Consider the following 19,550-nt stretch of genomic DNA (forward strand, 5'->3'; position numbering starts at 1 on the left):
ATTCTCATAATTCTGTTGGTGTAGTTACTACTTTAAATGACTGCTTACACTGTTGAGAATTCAGGATCTTAAGTGCTCAGATGAAATGTATCAGTACAGCATCACACCGAGGAAATGGGGCCTGCATCTAAAGCTGAGTTATACCTAGTGAGAGTCTGATCTTTTTTCCTTCTTTTCATTTATTCTAATTGATTCCATCATGTTCATTTGTAATACTTATTGAATGTTTGTAGAAATATTTTAATAGCTAAAGCCTATATGAAATAATTACAAAGCTTTTTTAATAGCAAGTGTATTATGTTTTGGAAAGGGCAAAAATTGAGAGAAAAGATGGCATGTAAGACATGTCATCTTTTCAGATGAGTTTCATGATAGTATGAGGCAGCAAACTGTCTCATTTCCTCTCCCACTCTGAACCCACGCCGCCTCAGGTTTGTCCACCCCCAACCTCCTTCAGCTCTGATCATCTCTAGTTAGCAGGACCATCCAGTTTCCATGCTTGTTGAAGGCCAAGTCCTTTGGCTTTTGGTTCAGTGTCAAAAGTGGTGATATCTGTACACTCCACATCCCTTTCTACAAGAAGCTCAGTTGTTATGTCCCTTCAGAGATGGTGGCAGATCTGGTCATTGTCATTTAGAGAATAGTTAGGGGAACTTGAAAAGAGGAGCTTGGCTGAAGATGTGCAAGATGGCTGTTTAGCGTACAGCTGTTCCCTGGAACTGTACAGGTTTCTTCTCCTCATCCCAGCACAAACATACTGAGGTGCTTGGTCGTAGGAAGAAAAGGTTTTCAGAGCTATAAATACAGACTGGGCAACTCTGATATAGAAGACTGTACAACGCAGTATTTTAGTGAAGAGGGGGAGCCAAATTACAGTATGTGTCCAGTCAGGAGCAATGCAGAAAGATAACTGGCCATACTTCATGCAGTATAATTACACAGTAACATAACAATAATGTAAAATGGAGAATGATTTTAGGAAAGGAATATAAAAATATGGGTTTAATGATGACCACGTGCATGTTTCTGGCAGAATATTCTGTTGCAAGGCAGCCTTTAAGTGAGAAACTTGTTTCCCTCCTCTCCACCCTGCTGAACCAGTGGACTTTCCTTCCCTGTTAACTCCTAGAATTTCTACAGCTCATGATGTATCTGCTGTTATCAGGATGCCACTAACTACCTGATGACTTCTCTTGTTGCTTCAGGTAGAAGGCAGCACACTGCAAGCAATACTGTTAAAATAAAACCACGTTGTACTCAAATGACCAGCTAGGCTTTTTTTTTTTTTTGGAACAGGATGCTCAAGAGCTTAGTATATGCCAAAATGTTTTCTGTGTACAGAGTGTAAGCCCATTTCAGAGCAAGGCCAGCACTAGAAATAAGACACTTGCATTTTCCAATTGTGCTGTTATGCACACAGTTGATCTGGGATTATATTGATAGTCCTGTAGAACCAGCACATACTTCAGATACTGGGTACATGTCTCAAGTCAGCAGATACCTTCCTGTAGTGTCAAGGATTTGCTAGTACATTGTTCATGAGCTTGATTTTCCTGAGCTGGCTGAGGGATGTAGGAAACAGGGGAAAGAAGCACTGGCACTCACTGCTAGAGTATGTTAGTGCTGAAGTTTTCAGGCATGGTTCTTGTAATGTAGTGTGATCTAACTCACCGTCAAAAGTCCTCAAAGTTTTCCTCACCAGATCTAAGTGGAATATGCTTGCAAGGCCTACTTCTCAGTATATTCTGTGTATCTGAAGGAGACATAAGGGACTTCTCTTTGATTATCCTGTATCATGGAGAGAATTCAGAGCAATTACTTGCATTTTAGTGCAGTACAGAGCAGAAAAGGGGAAAGAAAGGATTCCACAGTAGTTTTGCATAGAAGATCTACCTGCACATGACAGGAAACGTGCAGACTCACTGGTCATCAGGATGCTTAAAATTATTTCCAGTAACAGAATATACACAATTCATACTTTATGTGGTTTATACTACTTTGAATGTTACTGCTTTATTGAAGAAATACTCAAGGAATTTGTGAACTTTTTAACATGCATCTAAATATTTCTATATGATCATCATCTTAAATTTCACATATCACTACAGAAAGGAAACTGTATATTATATTTTTGCTTCTATTTTATCAGTTCTAGTAATTTTATATTTATCTTTGGTGTCACTGTTTTGAAATACAGTGTTTGTACAATACAGAACAGAGTAGTATTTATTTAATAATTTAAATATGGCAAATCTTTTTTCTTGCAGAAGTTTTGATGTTGGGCTACATCGCTTTCTGGTCAGGTAAGCTAATATTTACTTTGAATTGCAATTCTGTTATAAGTAGAGATGTCCATGTGAACTCAATACTACTTCATATCTTCTATGCAAGATCCTCTTTTGTCTTCCACTTATAAATTAATTTGAGAAACTTTTAACTATTTGGCTCGGCTATCTACCCAATGTCACTCTCTAAGGAACCTCTTCATGTGTCCTTCAGGAAGACCTTGACTCAGGAAACTTCAGTGGTAGTGTTCCACTCCATTCCTGAGGAAATCTTAATTGTGGCTTATACTGAAGAAAAACTTGGTGTCCGTCCGTCCCGCCTGCCCCTTCCCCTGGTAACTCAAGTACCTTCATACTTTCTAGTATGGGCTTGACTTTTATAGAAAATTGTGACTGTGGAGGGGAATTTTATTTTCTCAATAGAAAACTTGATTGATTTTGATGCACAGGATGGACTATGTTCTGAAGATGAGTAAGGAAAGTGTAGTAATTGTGTGTTTGCTGACATTTAGAGAAATGCAGTGATTAAAGCAGGGGCAGGGCACTTCAGGAAAAGGGAGGTTAATGTGTTTGAATGCTACACTGAGGAACTGGTTTTGCTGTTTGGAGTTCTTTTGTGTGAGCAAAGTCACAGGTGTTCACTGAGAATGTGTTTGCATTCATTTTCAATAACAAACCTATTACTATCTACTTACCTTTACAAAGAAGTGCAATGCGTACCATGTAAGGTGAAGTTTGCAATGGTCTTCAGGCCCTTGGAGAATTCATTCTGTCAGTCCGCTAAAATGGTGCAGTGTCCCTCTGTGAAGAACTTTACCTTGGAAGAATGAACCCAGTATGCGAGCCAGAGCATGCTGGTTGGGTCCCACCATAAGGGTCAGGTAATGCTAGGCTTCCTTTGATTTGGCCTTGGTACTGAACTCAGAATTTTATGCTGCTTTGTCATATTTCCTGGATAAAGAAATATGGTTAAGCCTTCACACTCATGAGTCCTTGTGTCCTTAATGCAGAGGTTTTTGGCACTGAATCACAGGCTCAAAGAGCTCTAACAGGTTGGTTGCTCCTGATAACTTTTCATTCCTCTGGTCGGTCACTTGAAGCGTGTGTTTTCTAATGTTTTCAGAACCCTGCTAATAGCCTTTGACTGTAGCTAGTGAAAGAAGCATACAGCTCCAGACAGGATGATAAATGCCTAGAAGCATTTCTCTGCCTTAGGCTCAGCATCACTTGTAAGTGTTCTTTCTGCTTTGTCCTCTAAAGTATCTAAGATGCCCCTTTCATATTCAGTTTCCCCAAATTATCAGCACCATGGCTAAATCTGGGAACACTGGTAGTTCTCTGTCCAAGGTCTGGGTGCCAGTCATAAAAAGGGTATATCTTAAAGGGAAGAATAGTGGGTAGTGTCATATTGAACACCATGCTTTTGTGGTTTAAGCTAAGTACGAAAACCATATAAGCTCACACAAAGCCTGCATCACAGGGAAAATCAGGTTTGTTTTAAGTTTTCACAGACAAGCACCCATCCTGACATCTCATAATCTTTGAGCAGTAGGCTTTGTAACATTAGGGTTATTTTACGTATTTCTTTGCATGTAACATGACAGCTTTTAAGACAGCTTTCTTCATTAAAGCTATAGTGTCAATATTGCTGAAGATATATGTATTTCAGTTTGTAGATACAGTTTTTAGACTATTGAATGTATTTAAATTCAGGTATCAGTTCTACAAAATCAGTTGCATCTGTATTTTGACCAGCAGATTGGTTTTTTTGAAATAGAAATCATCATATGAAGAAAGGGTTTAAAAATATGCTACTGTTGTAAAGGATTTATGGTGCACATGGGAATGCAGACAACTACTTAACCAAGAATAAAATCATGGTAAGCATTGATGTCCTAAGTTTGAGCCCCTGGTAATGCTTCTGCCACAAAATATGCTTTCACTTGCTTCATACAAAGAATGTAGTAAGACCATACTCTCTTTTACTGCACTGTTTTACATCCTGTGGAGATGCTGTATTGGAGTTGTATGCTTGTGCAATCCCTGGACTGCAAATAGGTGTTGAATTTAAATGAGTTGAATGTTGTCTTTGACTAATGTGTCATTTTTTCAAAGCCAACTGTGGGTTCTGTGCAGCATGGTGTTCTAACCTTAGCTTTAATACTTCATTCTCAGTCTGTCACCTACCCCTGTTAACAACTTGAGGAGCCATCAGATACTTTCTCTGTACTGCTAAGGAGGAAATATTGTTCCCTTCTGTTTTAGTAGTATGAGTTTTGCTTGGGTTTCCATAACTAAAAAAAAGTTCTGTTTAGTAGATGACTTTTGGACTAGGAAACAGAGGACTTGGTGTTGCATCTCTGCTGTTGGTCTGCCATGTGACCTTTAGAAAGTTATTGCCTTTGTTTTTGCTTATTTAGACAGTTTCTGCTCCCGAGAACCTGCAGATCTTCTGTGTTCATATAGTGTCTGTCATAAATGGTCCTCTTCACAGTTTGGGTTTCTATTGGTGAAATATAGGTGTGGGGGGGAAAGAAACCCAAACAAATCAGTTTTGCAGGAGGTGTTGAAAATCTATGACTTGAGATTTGAAATGTTCGAGAGATACTACTACATTGTTTTAAATATAAGGATGTCACCCCACAGTGTAACAGGGAATCCAATGTGACACTTCCAAATATAAAGTGCGGGGCCAGCAAAACTAAAACCAGTCTCTGCTAAAAGGACAATCGGTGCCTAATCACTTATTAAAATGCTGATTGAAGACTAGGACTGTACACAGCCTGGCATAAACAGTCAATGGCTTGCCCAAGTAAAGCATGACACAAAGTATGACAGAGAATTACAGCTACACAGCTTCTTCCACATTAGGAAAAAGTAAATACAAATTTGTATCCATCTATGTAGCTGTGGCTTGAACTATGCTTCTGCTACTGTTTTTAAGATAGCTCAGAAAGGTTTAAAAATCCCATCTTTTTAAATACATTTGTTATGTAAAGGTGTATGTTATACTGAAATGGCTATTATGTGGTAATTACTGGCTTGGGGTGAACTGGACTGTAGGACTAGATTTCTAATCACTTGCATGCTGAAATATGGTGGCATCATGGAACTACTACTATTCGTGAAATTAAAGTGCAAATGGGTACATTGGGGTCAGGACCTTGAACATTTGTTAGCTACACCACAGTGGGGATCCTGGAAATTCATGGGGGAAGGATCAGTAATTTCATGATGAAAACTGGGTTTTGATACTACCCATTAAAAATGTAATATACTTGGAAGGTAATTAGTCCACTGTTTTCACACAATGTTATAGAAGCAAGTATTTGTTACCAGTTTAAGGATCAGCAAAATTATTAATCAATGTTATTTAAATCACATGAGTACTATATAAACATAGTAATTTTTCATTGTGACTACAGGAAAAACAACCCAGTTTATCCCAAATCTAGGCATTCTCAGAATGAAGCAATGGGTATATTTTCAGAGTTCAAAATGCATGAAAATAGTGTTTAGGTAGCAGTTTAGGGAGGAAAGAGCAAGAGAGGTTGCCTGGTGCTGTTTGCTCACTGAAGCTATTTTATCCAGGGATTTCATCCAGTGCTGAGAACAGGGCACTGGATGAAAAAATATTGTTGAACATATGAGAATATTTACTGTCCTAGTGCCAAACAGTGCTACCTTTAGGGCAACACTGATGAGGACAGTGGAGAAGAATAACAGTTCCTGGAGGCATGATCCTTTTGAAAAATGTCCATGCTTTTAGCACTGCTGTGCCTTTGAGAAAGTGTGAATCATACTCATTTCAGTACAGATCTGGCTTTGAAAAGAGCTGCAGGATCAGTGTCTCCCAAAGGTGTCCATCTGTTAGCAGTGCTCACAGCTCACCCCATGGTTTGCAATTACTTTAGCTTGTTTAGAGTTGCAGGTTATTTAGGTTTAGCTTATTACCTGGTACAAAGGGTCTCCAAATACAAAACCTGAAAATCATGCCCTTTTCTAGTTTTCTCAGGTGAAAAGAGGCATAGTTTAGCTCCAGGATCAAAATTTAGTATGTGTTGCCACCTTTTTTTTTTTTTTTTTTAGTTAGAAACAGGACACCTTCATATAAGGGCAGAATGGTCCCATGGCAAAAGAGGGATTATGGTTCTAAATAAGGTACACCATGAAATGATAAGAAAAAAGTCTGTTCATCTGCTGGCTCAACTCCTGTTTTTGTTCTCTGGGGAATCCCATAGAACCCCACATATTTCCATGCTACCCAAAAGAATAACAGAATAATGATGTTGATTAACTATCTGATAACTGGTTTAAGTAAACTTTTAAAAAAGTCAAAGTTTTTTTCTTGTTGTTCTACTCTGTTCAGGAAGGTGCCACTGAGATCAGTTTCTATGAGGTCAAACTTTTTCTGAAGTACAGACATTTCCTCCCAAAAGACATCATAACTCTTTACTGAGATGGTGAGAAGACACTAAGTGTAGCCCCTATGGGAAGTGTAGACTCACTGAAAAGCTCAACAGTATTCAGGCCATCCCAAGCTGAAGAGATCTATGCCCCTGTTTAAAAAACCAAGCAGTTCTTGCTATTGTGGTTTCTGTTTAAAAAAAAAAAAAAACCCAACCAAAAAACAAAAGCCCAACAAAACAAAAAAACCACACCACCAACACTTCTGAGCTTTCCCCTTCTTTCAAAGATGTGGGTGTATTAGAAAGGCAACATCTGATGCAACAGTCCCTTTCACTTTGTACTACATTCCTCCTCTAACTGTTATGAGGTAAGACCAGGGGTGATTCTGGGCTCCAACAGTTAGACAGATTCTCTGCTGGGGTGCCCCATGGAATGGAGTGTAAAGCATGGCCCTCTTTGGGAGACAAACACCAGTGCTAATGCTGTACAGTCTCTCTGCTGCTTTGAATGTGGCTGCCCACAAAATACTACTGATGTTCTAACGTGCTATAGCTGTGCCAGGCAGCACAGTATTAGAGATTCCACTTTTGTTGCAACGTGATTGTTAGAGGTATTTGGATAACTGCCTCTGCCTTTGAAAGCACTAGGTATAAAGTCCCACAAGGATGCATCCTTTTTCCTCTGCTCTGTCAAGAAGTTTGTTTTTTTTGGTTCACTCTGTGTCCTGGTCACCTAGTCGTCATTACTGCATGCACACCAATAATAAAATAATTTGGGTTGGAAGGGACCTTAAAAAGTCACCTAGTCCAACCTGCCCCGCAATGAGCAGGGACATCTTCAGCTAGATCTGGTTGCTCAGAGCCCTGTCCAACCTGACCTTGAGTGTTTCTAGGGATGGGATATCTACCATCTCTCTCGGCAACCTGTTCCAGGGTTTCACCACCTTCATTGTAAAAAATGTGTTCCTTATATCTAGTCTAAATCTACTCTCTTTTAGTTTAAAACCATTACCCCTTGTCCTTTCACAACAGGCCCTGCTAAAAACTTTGTCCTCATCTTTCTTATAAGCCCTCTTTAAGTATTGAAAGGCCACTATAAGGTCTCCCCAGAGCCTTCTCTTCTCCAGGCTGAACAACCCCAACTCTCACAACAATGTATGCCCAAACTATCTTCTGGAGCAAAACAAATCATATCCTCAAGAACAAAAATCTGAGTGGGGTTCTGGGGATCACTTGTACCACAGACCTTTTCCCATAGGTGGTGTGGATACAAGTAGTACACTAATTTTGTCTTCCTGCATGCCCTATTCAGTCCTTTAGTAGTTCCCCAGTAGCTTTTACCCTTGGGACTTCCCTTTTCAGGCTGTGCTTTTAGTCAGTGGTGCTGCCCTCACCTTCCTTCAGACATCTTGAGAAAAACACGGTGCCTTAAGGCACAATTCCTGCTTTGTGTGGATTTGGCCAACCTATTCCAAATGAGGTTAATCCTAATGAATTTTGCCAAATCTTTGTACTGCTTTGCCTGGGAGTCCTAGATGACTGGTTGGAGCAGATGTGTTTGACTTTTATGTGTAGCCTGTGTGTCTATGGAAGACTCATTGGATAAGCAATAATCTCCTCTTCAGTGTTACTCTTGGTGTGTCTGACAATTCACATCTTTGTCTCATTTTTCTCACTTGGATCAGTGCTAGCACAAAGGTGCTGTGTTGATTAAGCAGCAATATATCTGGATGAAGGAAAACAATTTATGTCTGTCTGTACTCATCAAAGTAATGTACAGGGTAAAAACTGCTGAAGATGCAAGTGATGCACTGCATCATTCCACTTAAATCTACTCATATGCTTCCCGGGGAAGGATCCAGTGATGCTGGTACTTAATTTGTCATATGCAGGTGGGACCGCTGTGTGTAGGATATGTGCAGTCGCTGTACTTGCATTCTCTTCTGGGTCCTTTCTGTCTCCAATCCTTAGCCTTTAAACCAAGCAAGGACTAGTAGGGCATGAGGGTCTAGCAAGTATTTACTCAACTCCTTTGGATCACTGTGCTCTTCTGGAGCAGTGCAGATAAAGCAGAAGTAGCAGAAACTGTTTTCAGTCATGGGTGTCCAGCTGTGAAACAAGCTTCTAGAGCAGACTAACACAGAAACAGGCTGTTTCCAAGTTATATTACAAAGATATTCCTTTGGACAAAAAAGCCCTGCTGTAACAATACCTCCTTAGCCAGGGAGTTAAGAACAAAAGGTGATTCTTGCCATCTTTTATATGTCTTGTGCTGTAGAGATGATGTGCTGGAGACAGCCCATGTAGAGACTTACTTGAAATTTTGTGATTAAGTTAGCACATTGAAAACCCAAGTATGTAGTCTTGTTGCTGATAAAAGAGATTGTAGTAATCACTAGATGTGATTGAATGGCTTTGTCTAATTTATAAGTAGCTTTAAGGTTAAAGTGTTAATTTTACTACTGTGAAGAGGTAGTGTTAGTAGCCTAGGAATTATTTCTTCTTTAGATTTACTTTCAATATGGGGCCTTAGTGTTTCTACAAAAACTGTTTTAAAGTTCTAAAATACCGAAGAGAACAGTAATCAATCTATCTGTAGAGACCTCTGCATGGAGGAGCTGAAAGCTGTAGCTTTCTATAAAATGTTGCAGTTACATCCAGCTGCATCGGAGACTTCTGTGAGCTCTGCTTTCAGATGTGCTGGAAGTTTTGAGATGTTTGCTGGTGTTGACAATTTTTAAAGGGGTCAGCACCGGTCTAATTGTGTTCCTGTTGAAAGTAATGATGACACTGAAGTGACATTAAAAAAAAAACCAAAAAAAAACCAAAACTGCACAGTGCTTGGAAGCTTCTAAAATGTTCTCATCTACAAGATTCAACCTTACTGCTGTTAAAGTCTGTAGCTGAACTCCTGTGGGTTGCAGTTGGAGGTTTTGTCAATGTTCTGCTTGTGTGTACTGGGCATAAGTGTGAACTATACAAGTGACCATGATGCATAAAATCAGTTGGAGCGCTTTGCTTAGAGTGAGACAGTGTCCAAAAACAGTCAAGTTTGTTTTAAATGAAAATAAAAACCCAGAAAAGTTGATCAGATAGTAATGAAGAATGATGCTAAATTGCTTCAGAGCAACTGCAGTCTCTCAGATACCTTCTCAGAATTAAACCTTTTTTTTTTATAGAGCAAACAATCTGTTGTTACATAATGAATTAGCATTGAGTATGTTGCAAAAATAAGGCTGGGTTTTGTATAAACAAAACTGAATCTTTATGTAAATGTTATGTAAATGTGACATTTAACTTAAACTGTTGGAGTGGAGAAGTCAGGATTAACAAGGTACAGATCTCTTCATGTTTATGTGTTGCAACTGTGAATTAAAACAGTTTGTTATTTTTGTTGCAGGGTGTTTGAGTTACTATCTATGAGCAAGAAATAAGTTTGTGGAACGTGAAGTATTTTGAGATTCAGTTCAGGCCACTTTTAAATAATTTTACTGAGTAGTTTAACGGAGCTGGATCAAACACGGTATTTCAATATAATAGAAGAAACCATGGGCCCAGGATTCTTGAACCACCAGAGGTTGTAAGGATTCTGAATTTATTCTTTGTGAAGTCCAGGAAATTATATAATGGGAACATTTTTTGTCCCTGACTTTGACTATAAGGGCCAGAACTTCCCAGATTTTACATGTGATTTCAGTCTGAGAAACTTTGTATCTTTCATAACTGCAGCAACCTGTATTTCAGAGTCACAAACCCCAATATTTTGAAGTTACTTGTGTACTTCACAAGTGTTACTTGCATTAAAAAAAAATTACGTAGTACTTCCAGTTCCACTGAGCACTTGTAGTTAAAACTAAGCATATATATAAATATTTTTTTTATGATCTGGAGTATAAATGTACAGATTTCTGCTTAACTTTGTTTTCTTTTTGATTAATTCTTTTGTCTGTCTTGCTTTTAATGTTGTCTTTTTTTTTCCTTCCATGTGTTGTGGTCCATATTTGTATTTTGGTATGCTAAGAGGCACGATTACCACTTCCAAATAATAGGATGTGGTTGGTATAAACTTCCATCTCAAAGTTATTTTGTGTTTTGTGTTAAATGTGTTTTGGAAAGCCATGTGCTATTTTTGCATGGTAGTGTATTGGAATTGTTAAGATGCAGACCAGCTCCGGAAAAAATTGTGGAAAAAAAATAGGATGAAACAAGCATTCTTTTCTGCTCCCAGCTTCTGGTAAATGAGTTGTTTGCAGCACAGCTTCCGTAAATGACATTTTAGCCAGCACGATTCAGACTCAACCTTTGCAATCCGAATCTCGGCCTCCCCCTCAGGAAGAGCCGCGCGGTGACCCTCCCGCCCCGCTCTCGCTGCCGCATGCAGGAGGACGGAAATCCTCAAATTGCGGCGGCCGTGTCTCGGGCTGCTCGCTCCTTCGGTGCAGGGCCGGGCCCTGGGGAGCAGCAGGACTCCCCCGGGCGCACCCCGCTTCCCGGCCCTGCCCCGAGGTTGGGCCGGGCCCGCCCCGCGGCTCCGCCGGCGCGGCCCCTCGCTGCCGCCAGGGGGCGGCCTTGCCCCGGCGCTGCCTGCAGCGCGCGCGGGGCGCCGCCTGCCCGCCCGCGGGCCCGCTGAGGGCTGCCGAGGGCTGATTGCCTCGGCGCCGGGCCCCTGTTCACCCGGCCGGTCAGAAACCCGAGTCCGCTCCGGTGTACGGCGCCTCAGCGCAGGCACGAGGAGCTGCAGTTTGTCTGTCTGCGCCTGTGCTTCGCTCGACCCTCGCTAAGCTTGGGACGGGGTGAAACTTCGCATCATAAAACTGTGCTTTCTCTGTAACTTCTTTCTCTGCATGGCAAATGGTTCAGGGAATGACATGGGAGTCCATAAAGCAGCCTCTATGTTTCTTGGAAGATGGGCCCATTCTAGGAAACGTGCGTCCCAGAAGATGCAATCTGTTGTGCGATCTCCTCTGCTTTTGTGCCTTCTCTTCCTGGAAGTGCCAGTGCAGGAAGTAGGGAGCTTGTATAACGTTCTAAGAACAGCTGCTCAGAATAAACTGCCTGGGTTAACACAGTGGAATACAGAATGCCTCCCTTCGGCCCCATGGGCAGGAAAGCTTGCATGTGTTTCTCTTCCTTGGCTACTTTATTGTGTGGAGTGTTCTGGGGACTGAAGTGTTTGAATCCTCTCCTGAAGATCATGGCTCTTCAGCTCATCTTTGTGCTCGGGGTCAGCTTGCTTGACTTTGCCTGAGTCCAAAGTGGTTTTGAGGTGGTTGTGATATACCATGTCAAAACAATAACCCCTTAACTTTAATCTGAAGTCATGTTACAAAGTTTTCTCAGATCATCACGTCTGGATAGTACGTTATCAGATGTGTTACTGAAGTAGATAGCATTACCAATTATTTTGTGGCTGTACAGTAGCATGCAGTGGTTACTTGGCTGTTGATCGGATTGGAACTTGTGCGGTTAGTATGCAGTCTGCTTTCAGTGCTTGTCCCTCCAAGCTCCGATACTTGGTTCTAGGTTCTCTGAATAACCCAAGAGAGTTTATAGGGTTAAGGAAGTCTGAGTTTAAACATCTACCTTAGAGCAAGGTGCGAAGAGTGGCCATGAGAAACAAATCTAAGAGGGGAGGAAAGGTTGAATTCAGGAGGCGTGATAACTCTCATCTAGTTACCCACAGATCAGGTCATTTGAGGGTTTCAGTGTGGAGGTGAAAATACTTTGAGGCACTTTAGTGGTGGCATTAGACTTTGATATTTGTGTATCTGTCTGCAGCAGTATTAATTTCAGCAGTAAAGCCTGAGTAGAGGGCTTAACTGCAGTTATTTACAGCACTGATGGCAACATTAGTGTGTTTAGAGCTGTAAGCAGGGAGAAGGTAGAGTACACTGTTAAAACATGCTGCCTGTGTGGGATGGGAGGTGTTTTAGTGAATGATAAGCTGAATAAGATACCGTATTGAAAGCCATATTCTCTCTGGACTGATCCTAAGTGACGCGTGGAATTGCTGAGTGCAAATCACAGGCCACTGTTATGGAAGGCTCTGGGGTCTGTCTGCAGGTATGGATGCTGTTCTGGCTGACCAGTGGAACTGCAATTTAAAGTGCAGTCCTAGCTTCACTGTGGACTGTGTGATCCAAATTTCACCCTGAAGATCTCCATGTCTTTTCTTCTCATAGATAAAGCAGGATAATGATCATCCTTTGTAAAATGCTTTGAGATCTATGGATTAAGAATGCTATATAAGAGCTCAATGCTGATATTTAGTATAAGCTCTTTACGTAACACCAAGAACAGATGATAAAACAGGACAGGAAGTAACTATTGGATTTGGAATCGTTCTATCACAGATAGAAATTTAGGGTAAAAAAAAAGGAAATGTGATTTTTTTTTTGCAGTCTGTGTGTGCTCTTAACTGCATTTACTTGGGCAGATTATAAATGTCAATAGGAAACTGTAGTAAAAAGTGATCTTTTAAGCTGCTAAGCTAAAATTAATAAAGCATGTATAAACTATGTCAGTCTTCACAAATATGTTGTGACGTGCAGTTTAAGAGGAAACACTCCTTCCCTAACACCTAAAGAAGCTAGGCCATGTGAATCAAAATCTCATGCAGGCTTCCATCTTAAAGGTCACAAATAAATAATTGGGTAGAACTGATTTTTGAAGGAATGAGTGGTCAAAACCTTCAGACTTCTATTTATCTAACTGTCTGAAATAAGAGTAAAGTAACACGCTGTAGGCTTCCTAGTATATCCTAAAAATGTAACTGCAGTACCTCCGTGCAGTGCTGAAGAATGAGCTAAGGTCATGGCAACCAAAGGCTAATACTTTTTATCAGCTGTCATAGAGTTCTTGTTTGCTTTTTCCTGGAGAAGATTTAGCATTTTCTTGCAAGCAGTGCAGCTGGACACTTGAAAAGTAGCTCTCCATTCCAGCCAACCTCTACTGTTCTGTTCCATGTGAATAGCAAAATGTAGTTTGCTTGCCTGAGTTACATCATGTAACACCAACCTTAAAAAGCGTTAAAGAAAACAGAATTTCACCTTGGCTGATGTAAAGAGAATCAGGATGTATAAGTAATGCTCTGCTATTTTTTGTGAATACAGATATTATATAATGAACATTATCTCCTCTAGCTATAAGGATAATGGCATTCCATGTGCTAGTGCTTTTCAGAGACAGTTCTGGTAGATTTAGAGATTATTTAAAAATTTATCTAGTGTTTTGGTACAATGAATTGCTTTTCAAATCTGGATTAGACTATGGCTCTGAAAATATCAAGTATTAGACATATACAACTTGCTAGTGAGGCAGAGTAGTTCTAAATACCGATCTTAATTTTTTGGCCCATGATAGGGAGCTAACACGAGAATGTAAACTTCAGTAGTGTTTTTATTCGAGTTCTGCCAAAACAAGTGTGTGTGTGTGTATATATACACATTTTATATATATATGTGTATATATATGTATAATATGTGAAAAATTTCTGGATGTATGGAAAAGGGGAGCCAAAACAGACCATGAATTGCTCAGGTAAATTTTCTCATTTGAAGGCCCTCAGAGTGTAGCAACAACTGAGAAGCAGATCTTGTTCGAGTAACATAAAATTGATCATGCCGTGGAGGAGAAATTAGCTGACCTCTGCAGATTCACAGATTATCTAAAAGAATAATAAAGGTGTTCACTGATAGAAATTTCTGCAAACACATAGCAACAGTGAAATGCAGAAGTCTGCCTGTAGGATGGTAGGCAAGCTGATATGTTTAAGCTGCACAACAGTTTCCAGGACACTTTTTGGCTAGGACACAGCAGGAAAAACGTTGCTTCTTAGAAAAATGTCTGTCTCAGTCTCCATATGCTACTTAAACAGGCTGTACTGTACTACTTGAGTCACCATCCCTGGAGGTATTTAAAAGACGTGTAGACATGTCACTTAAGGACGTGGTTTAGTGGTGGGCTTGGCACTGTTAGGTTAATGGTTAGACTCGATGATCTTGAGGGTCTTTTCCAGCCTAAATGATTCTGATTCTACTTACCACCTTTTACTGAAATCGGTACTGCAGGACCAGCCAGTATTGGAGCTGGCTTTGTTGCTGCGTGATGACTATGCATACAGGGCCTAAGGCTAAGTACTGCCTCTTAACTGAATGAAATTGATATCCAGATACCAAGGACTCAAATACCTCCAGACTTTCCCCCACTGGGGACTCCATATAGAATATCTGGGCTTTTGAGTGTGAGTCCGGAGTCTTCCCAGTACTAGTGGTATCATAGAGTTATTGTTCCTTCCCAGACAGTAAGAAGCTAAGCTGAAATAGAAGTTTCCAGGAAATCAAAATAAAAATGACCTGATTTAGATGACATTTTTGCTGTGAAAAGTACTGTTACACAGAATTAACCTTTCATCTCAAGGTAAGAGTAACTTCTTTTGCATTAGAAGTAAATGATTAAAACTGCAGCTGTTTAAATGGATAGAGCTTGAAAATTGCCTTTGGTGGTCAGTTAGTTTTAGCTGACAGCCAGGCAAGAGCTTTTACTTACAAGTGAGACACCTGCAATTTTATCATTGATCTCAAGGCAAGGGACCCTCATCTAGTGCAGATAAATTACAGATGAACTGTTAGTAAATGAACTTGAGTCAAGGACTTCCTCTGCATGTTCAATAAGGATTTGTCTTATATAGTGTACTTGATAGCACCAGCAACTAGTAGATGTCTGTCTTCTAGAGCTTCATTGGACAGTCAGCTGTTGAAACAGACATGACATATGGTGGGATCTTTCTGTAATGTAGATCTTAATAAATACTTCATTTCTTCTTGTTTATAGCGTCTTGTAGTTTTTAAACTATGTAAACAGCAAAATGGAGATGGTTAACAAAGTAACCATGGAAACCTGCTTTATCCTCTTTCTCTCTCTCTGTGGAAATGTTTTTTTGATGATATTTATGATTTCTTTCCCTTACTGTGATTTGAACTGAGCCAACAAAATAACCCATAAAAATTGTATTTTAAGCTGTTGGTTATCTAGTCACAACCAGTAGACCAGTATTTGTATGATCAGTGTAAAGAGAGAGTTTTCATTCATACTCTGTATCTGGGGTAGCACTGCAAGAATAGAATAAGTGGTACCAAATAACTATATATGTAATGCTAGTAGCAAGCCATGACTAGACAAAATACATGTCTGCATTTCTGAAGAACGAGATCTTCAAATTTGCAATGGCATTTTTCATTGTGAAATGTTGGATGAGGAAAACAGATAAGGAATCATTTGAGTTTTTTATTGATACTTCAAGTATATGAGTGCTAACTTGCATAAGATCAAAGCATTGTTAGACAAATTTATTGTACTTCTTGGGGGAAGATTCTTAAACTGGACACAGTGCCTCCACTTTGAAGAAATGAAGGTCACCTGAAGCCTTGTTTAGTTCCTCAGATTTTGAGAGACCTTCCTTTGGGGAACCTGGTAGGTTAGAGCAAAAGTTAACTACAAGTATAAGAGCAACTGTGCGAGTTCAGAACAGAGCTCACCCTGGCCAAGGACTGTCTTTGCTAGCAGGCAGAAGTGAACACCTAGCGAGGAGGCGTGTACAGCTGGGTCAAGTCTTGTTGGTAAACTGTTGTCTGCAATTTGTGGTTCCTGAACTTCTGGAGTCAGGAGTGGTGTCTTCACGTGTGATGGTTTGTACCATGCGCTGGCCTTGACTCTGGGTTTAGATTGGAATTACTGCTGTGTAGGTGAAATGCCCTCCAAGGAGGGGGCTACCTGCAGCACTTTGTTCTTTTTGAACCCTCAGAGTAGGAGCTGCACTGTCTTGGCACTTGTGGTCATTTAGCAGTTTTTAAATGGGAGAGTGTTGCTTACTTTTTGGATCAGGTAGACTATTGTCAAAATACAGGTAGGTTTCGCAGAGCTGATCATCCCTGAATCTACAGAACTGACAAAAAGGAATGTGAAAGGAAATAATGTTTTTTGTTTAGAAGTCATTAGGCTTTTGTGTTAGAAGTGCTGGAACAAAGAAGACTAATATTGGGTATAATTTACCTTTCTAATTAATTCCTCACAAAATAACAATTGCAAATACAATATACATATTTTACATAATCTGAGACATTTTAAGAAACACATAAGTATGTTAAAATTTTGTGACTGCTTCAGATTCATATTTTAATTGTGGATTACTTTAAGATGATTGTATGTTGTCATGTCAGTAAGCTTAAACTCAGTGGAAAGGGTTAGCGGTGTTTAATTTTTGTCAAATAAACAATCAATTTCAGTAATATAAAACCAAATTTTATTTCTTGGATTAACTTAGTTTCAGTGATTAGATATAATGCGACATCTATTACCTGAATGCTTTTATTGTCCTTCTAGAGTTGGAGAATAACTGCTTAGTGGTCCTCCAGTGGTCTGGAGCATTTCTCTGTTGTTTATTACAGGACTGATTATGCTGCATTCAGTCTGGTTTTAAGAATTTTTGTTGCCAGGATTTTCATCACTCTTTGTCCCTGCTTTTATGGGCAACAGTTCTAGTTCATTGAGGTATCCACCTCTGCAAGACTTTCCCTGTCTTTCCTGATTCCAGAACTGAAGATTGGTTGATGTTTTGAACTGTCTGATCAGAGCTTTGCATGACTCAAGAGCAGTGATTAAGGAGCAAAAGTTATAATGAAGAATTTTGTAATTTCTTATTCATGGTTTTGCCTTAATTTTTGGTTTGTACTACTGCAGAGCATTCTGTCTTATACAGGTTTCCATTTGCCTACAGGAGTTGTTATAACAGGTAGGAATTAAGCCCTGACTTCAAGTAAAGAAATTGTGTTAGAAGCCATCAGTAATTTACTTGTGTATAAAAAAAAAAAAAAGCCTTAGTAGGGACAAAGTGTGAATACACCAGGCAGAAATTGCTCCTGCAGGCCAGTCTTCTGTTATTTGTACTTTCCTGTAGATGTGATATCAAGCTCTTTCTTCTGGTAAGTTAGCATAGCTATAACTAAGTGAAAAGTTGTGATTGAATTGACTGTGGTTGAATTTCTGGGCACAATGTGTGAAGAAGAGTACGGCATGTGCCAACAAAACTGCAGATGTAGTACAGTGATATGTAGATTGCTCAAAGTAGACATAGTCTTATTTGCTTAATGTTACCAAGTTAAAAGATATTTCAGTGCTAGGAGGCAAGTATCTACAAAACATTTGCTTTTTGGACAGTGCTTAGAGAAGGGCATGCAGTGTGCAGGTCATAGGCATAGTGCTCAAAAGTAAGTTTCAAAAAGTTACTGTCAGCTACCATGCATGCTTTTAGTTCCTCTCCTAAATTATTTTTGTGCCTCACATTGCAGTTTTTAAGTGGGTTTTTTCCTACTCTTCTGCTGAACTGAGGAAAGATGAAAACTTGATCCACCTCAAACAAGGAGCAGTGACCCAAGGTTTTATGAAGTGCTGTCAAGTGCACAGACCAAATCAATAGGGAAAGGCTGAAATCATTGTTTTCAAATTTCTTTCGTCTTAAGCGTGGCTTATAACAAAAGGCTCAGAAAGCAATATTCAGGCAGAAGTGTCTCGCTTCAGCTGATGGTTATCTCTGAAGAGTTTAGAAGTAAATTACAAAAATAATGACTGCTTTCATTAAGATGTTTCAGCTGTGAAAGCAAATGTGTTGGAGTTACATGCTTTTGCTAGAGCTGTAGATACACAAACCACTTTTAGGATCAGACTGACAAATCATTTAATCACAGAAAGCTGACATGTCTTTGTCCTGATTATGATCAGTGTCTCAGAGGCAGTGTACACCTTGACTGGGTGATTATCATTTCACTGAAGTGGCACAGACCCTCCAGAACCTGTGCAGTGGTCACAGCATGCCGACTCCTCTCATGTATCCTACAAAATCTCTTGAGGGCAGTATGTAGAAAACATTGTTATGACTTATTTTGTAGATATGAAATATTTATATCATCAGTCCATAGAATTGCTGACTTGACATTTTATGCCAGCTTAAAGTAAGAAGAGAATGCTTCCTAAAATGTAGTAACATGTGAATAACTGCATGTGTGAATAAATGTTAGGCCACTTTCCACAGGAGTAAAGTGATTTTTTTTTTCTCCTCATTATTAAACAACAAAGTTATTAATGCCATAATCTTGGGTCAGCATTTTGTGCTTTCTTGTTTGTGTCGTCATAATATCTAGCTTCCGACCTTGAAAATGCATACAATTTTCTTCAAAAATATCCCTATGTGTTGAGATCAACAGATTTTTGTTCTGTTTCTACATGTTTTATAGAAATAAAGATTTTGTTTCTCTCTGAAGAACAATGTGACTTTAGGTCCTGATGCTGCCCCCAAGAACTGCTGATGCGAAAGTCTGCCCAGAGGTGCTGGCAGTAGGTCTTGGTATTGTCAGAAGGATCATTTAAAAATAAATCAAAATGTCTCATAGTTCAAACTCGTAAGGCCTTGGAAGATGAGCAGTGAAATTAGTACTTCCATCTCTTGTACATTTCCTTTTCACGTCCAAGTTCACTTAGGAGCTCCTTGCTCATCCATGCAGGCCTCTTGCTGCCTTTGCTTGATTTCTTGTCAGGATGGACCTTTCATGAGCTTGGAGGGGGTGATCCCTGAATATCAACTGCTTTCCTGGACCTCTCTCCTCTCCAGAGCCATATCCCATGGGGTTCTTTTAAACAGATCTCTGAAGAGGATGGTTTCTGCTCTCCTGAAATCCAAGGCTTTGGTCCTGCTTTCTGCCCTGCGCCCTCCTCTCACGATCCTGAAGCCTATTATCTCATGGTTACTGCAGCCAAGGCTGCCTCTGACTTTCCTGTCCCTGGCCAGTTCTTTGTTGTTTGTAAG

General features: G+C 39.8%; 1 protein-coding gene across 2 annotated transcripts in view; it reads left to right on the plus strand.

Annotated features, from left to right (window-relative positions):
* The window catches only part of HHAT (hedgehog acyltransferase), a 163,705-nt gene that overhangs the window by 34,912 nt on the left and 109,243 nt on the right, over window positions 1-19,550 (plus strand). For both annotated transcript variants that reach the window (XM_074863642.1, XM_074863643.1), the window contains one exon: window positions 2,268-2,303. In XM_074863642.1, coding sequence (XP_074719743.1) covers window positions 2,268-2,303 — 36 coding nt within the window. The remainder of the gene's footprint in view (window positions 1-2,267; window positions 2,304-19,550) is intronic.

Source organism: Strix uralensis, chromosome 3 (assembly GCF_047716275.1).
Source record: "Strix uralensis isolate ZFMK-TIS-50842 chromosome 3, bStrUra1, whole genome shotgun sequence".
Lineage (NCBI taxonomy): Eukaryota > Metazoa > Chordata > Aves > Strigiformes > Strigidae > Strix > Strix uralensis.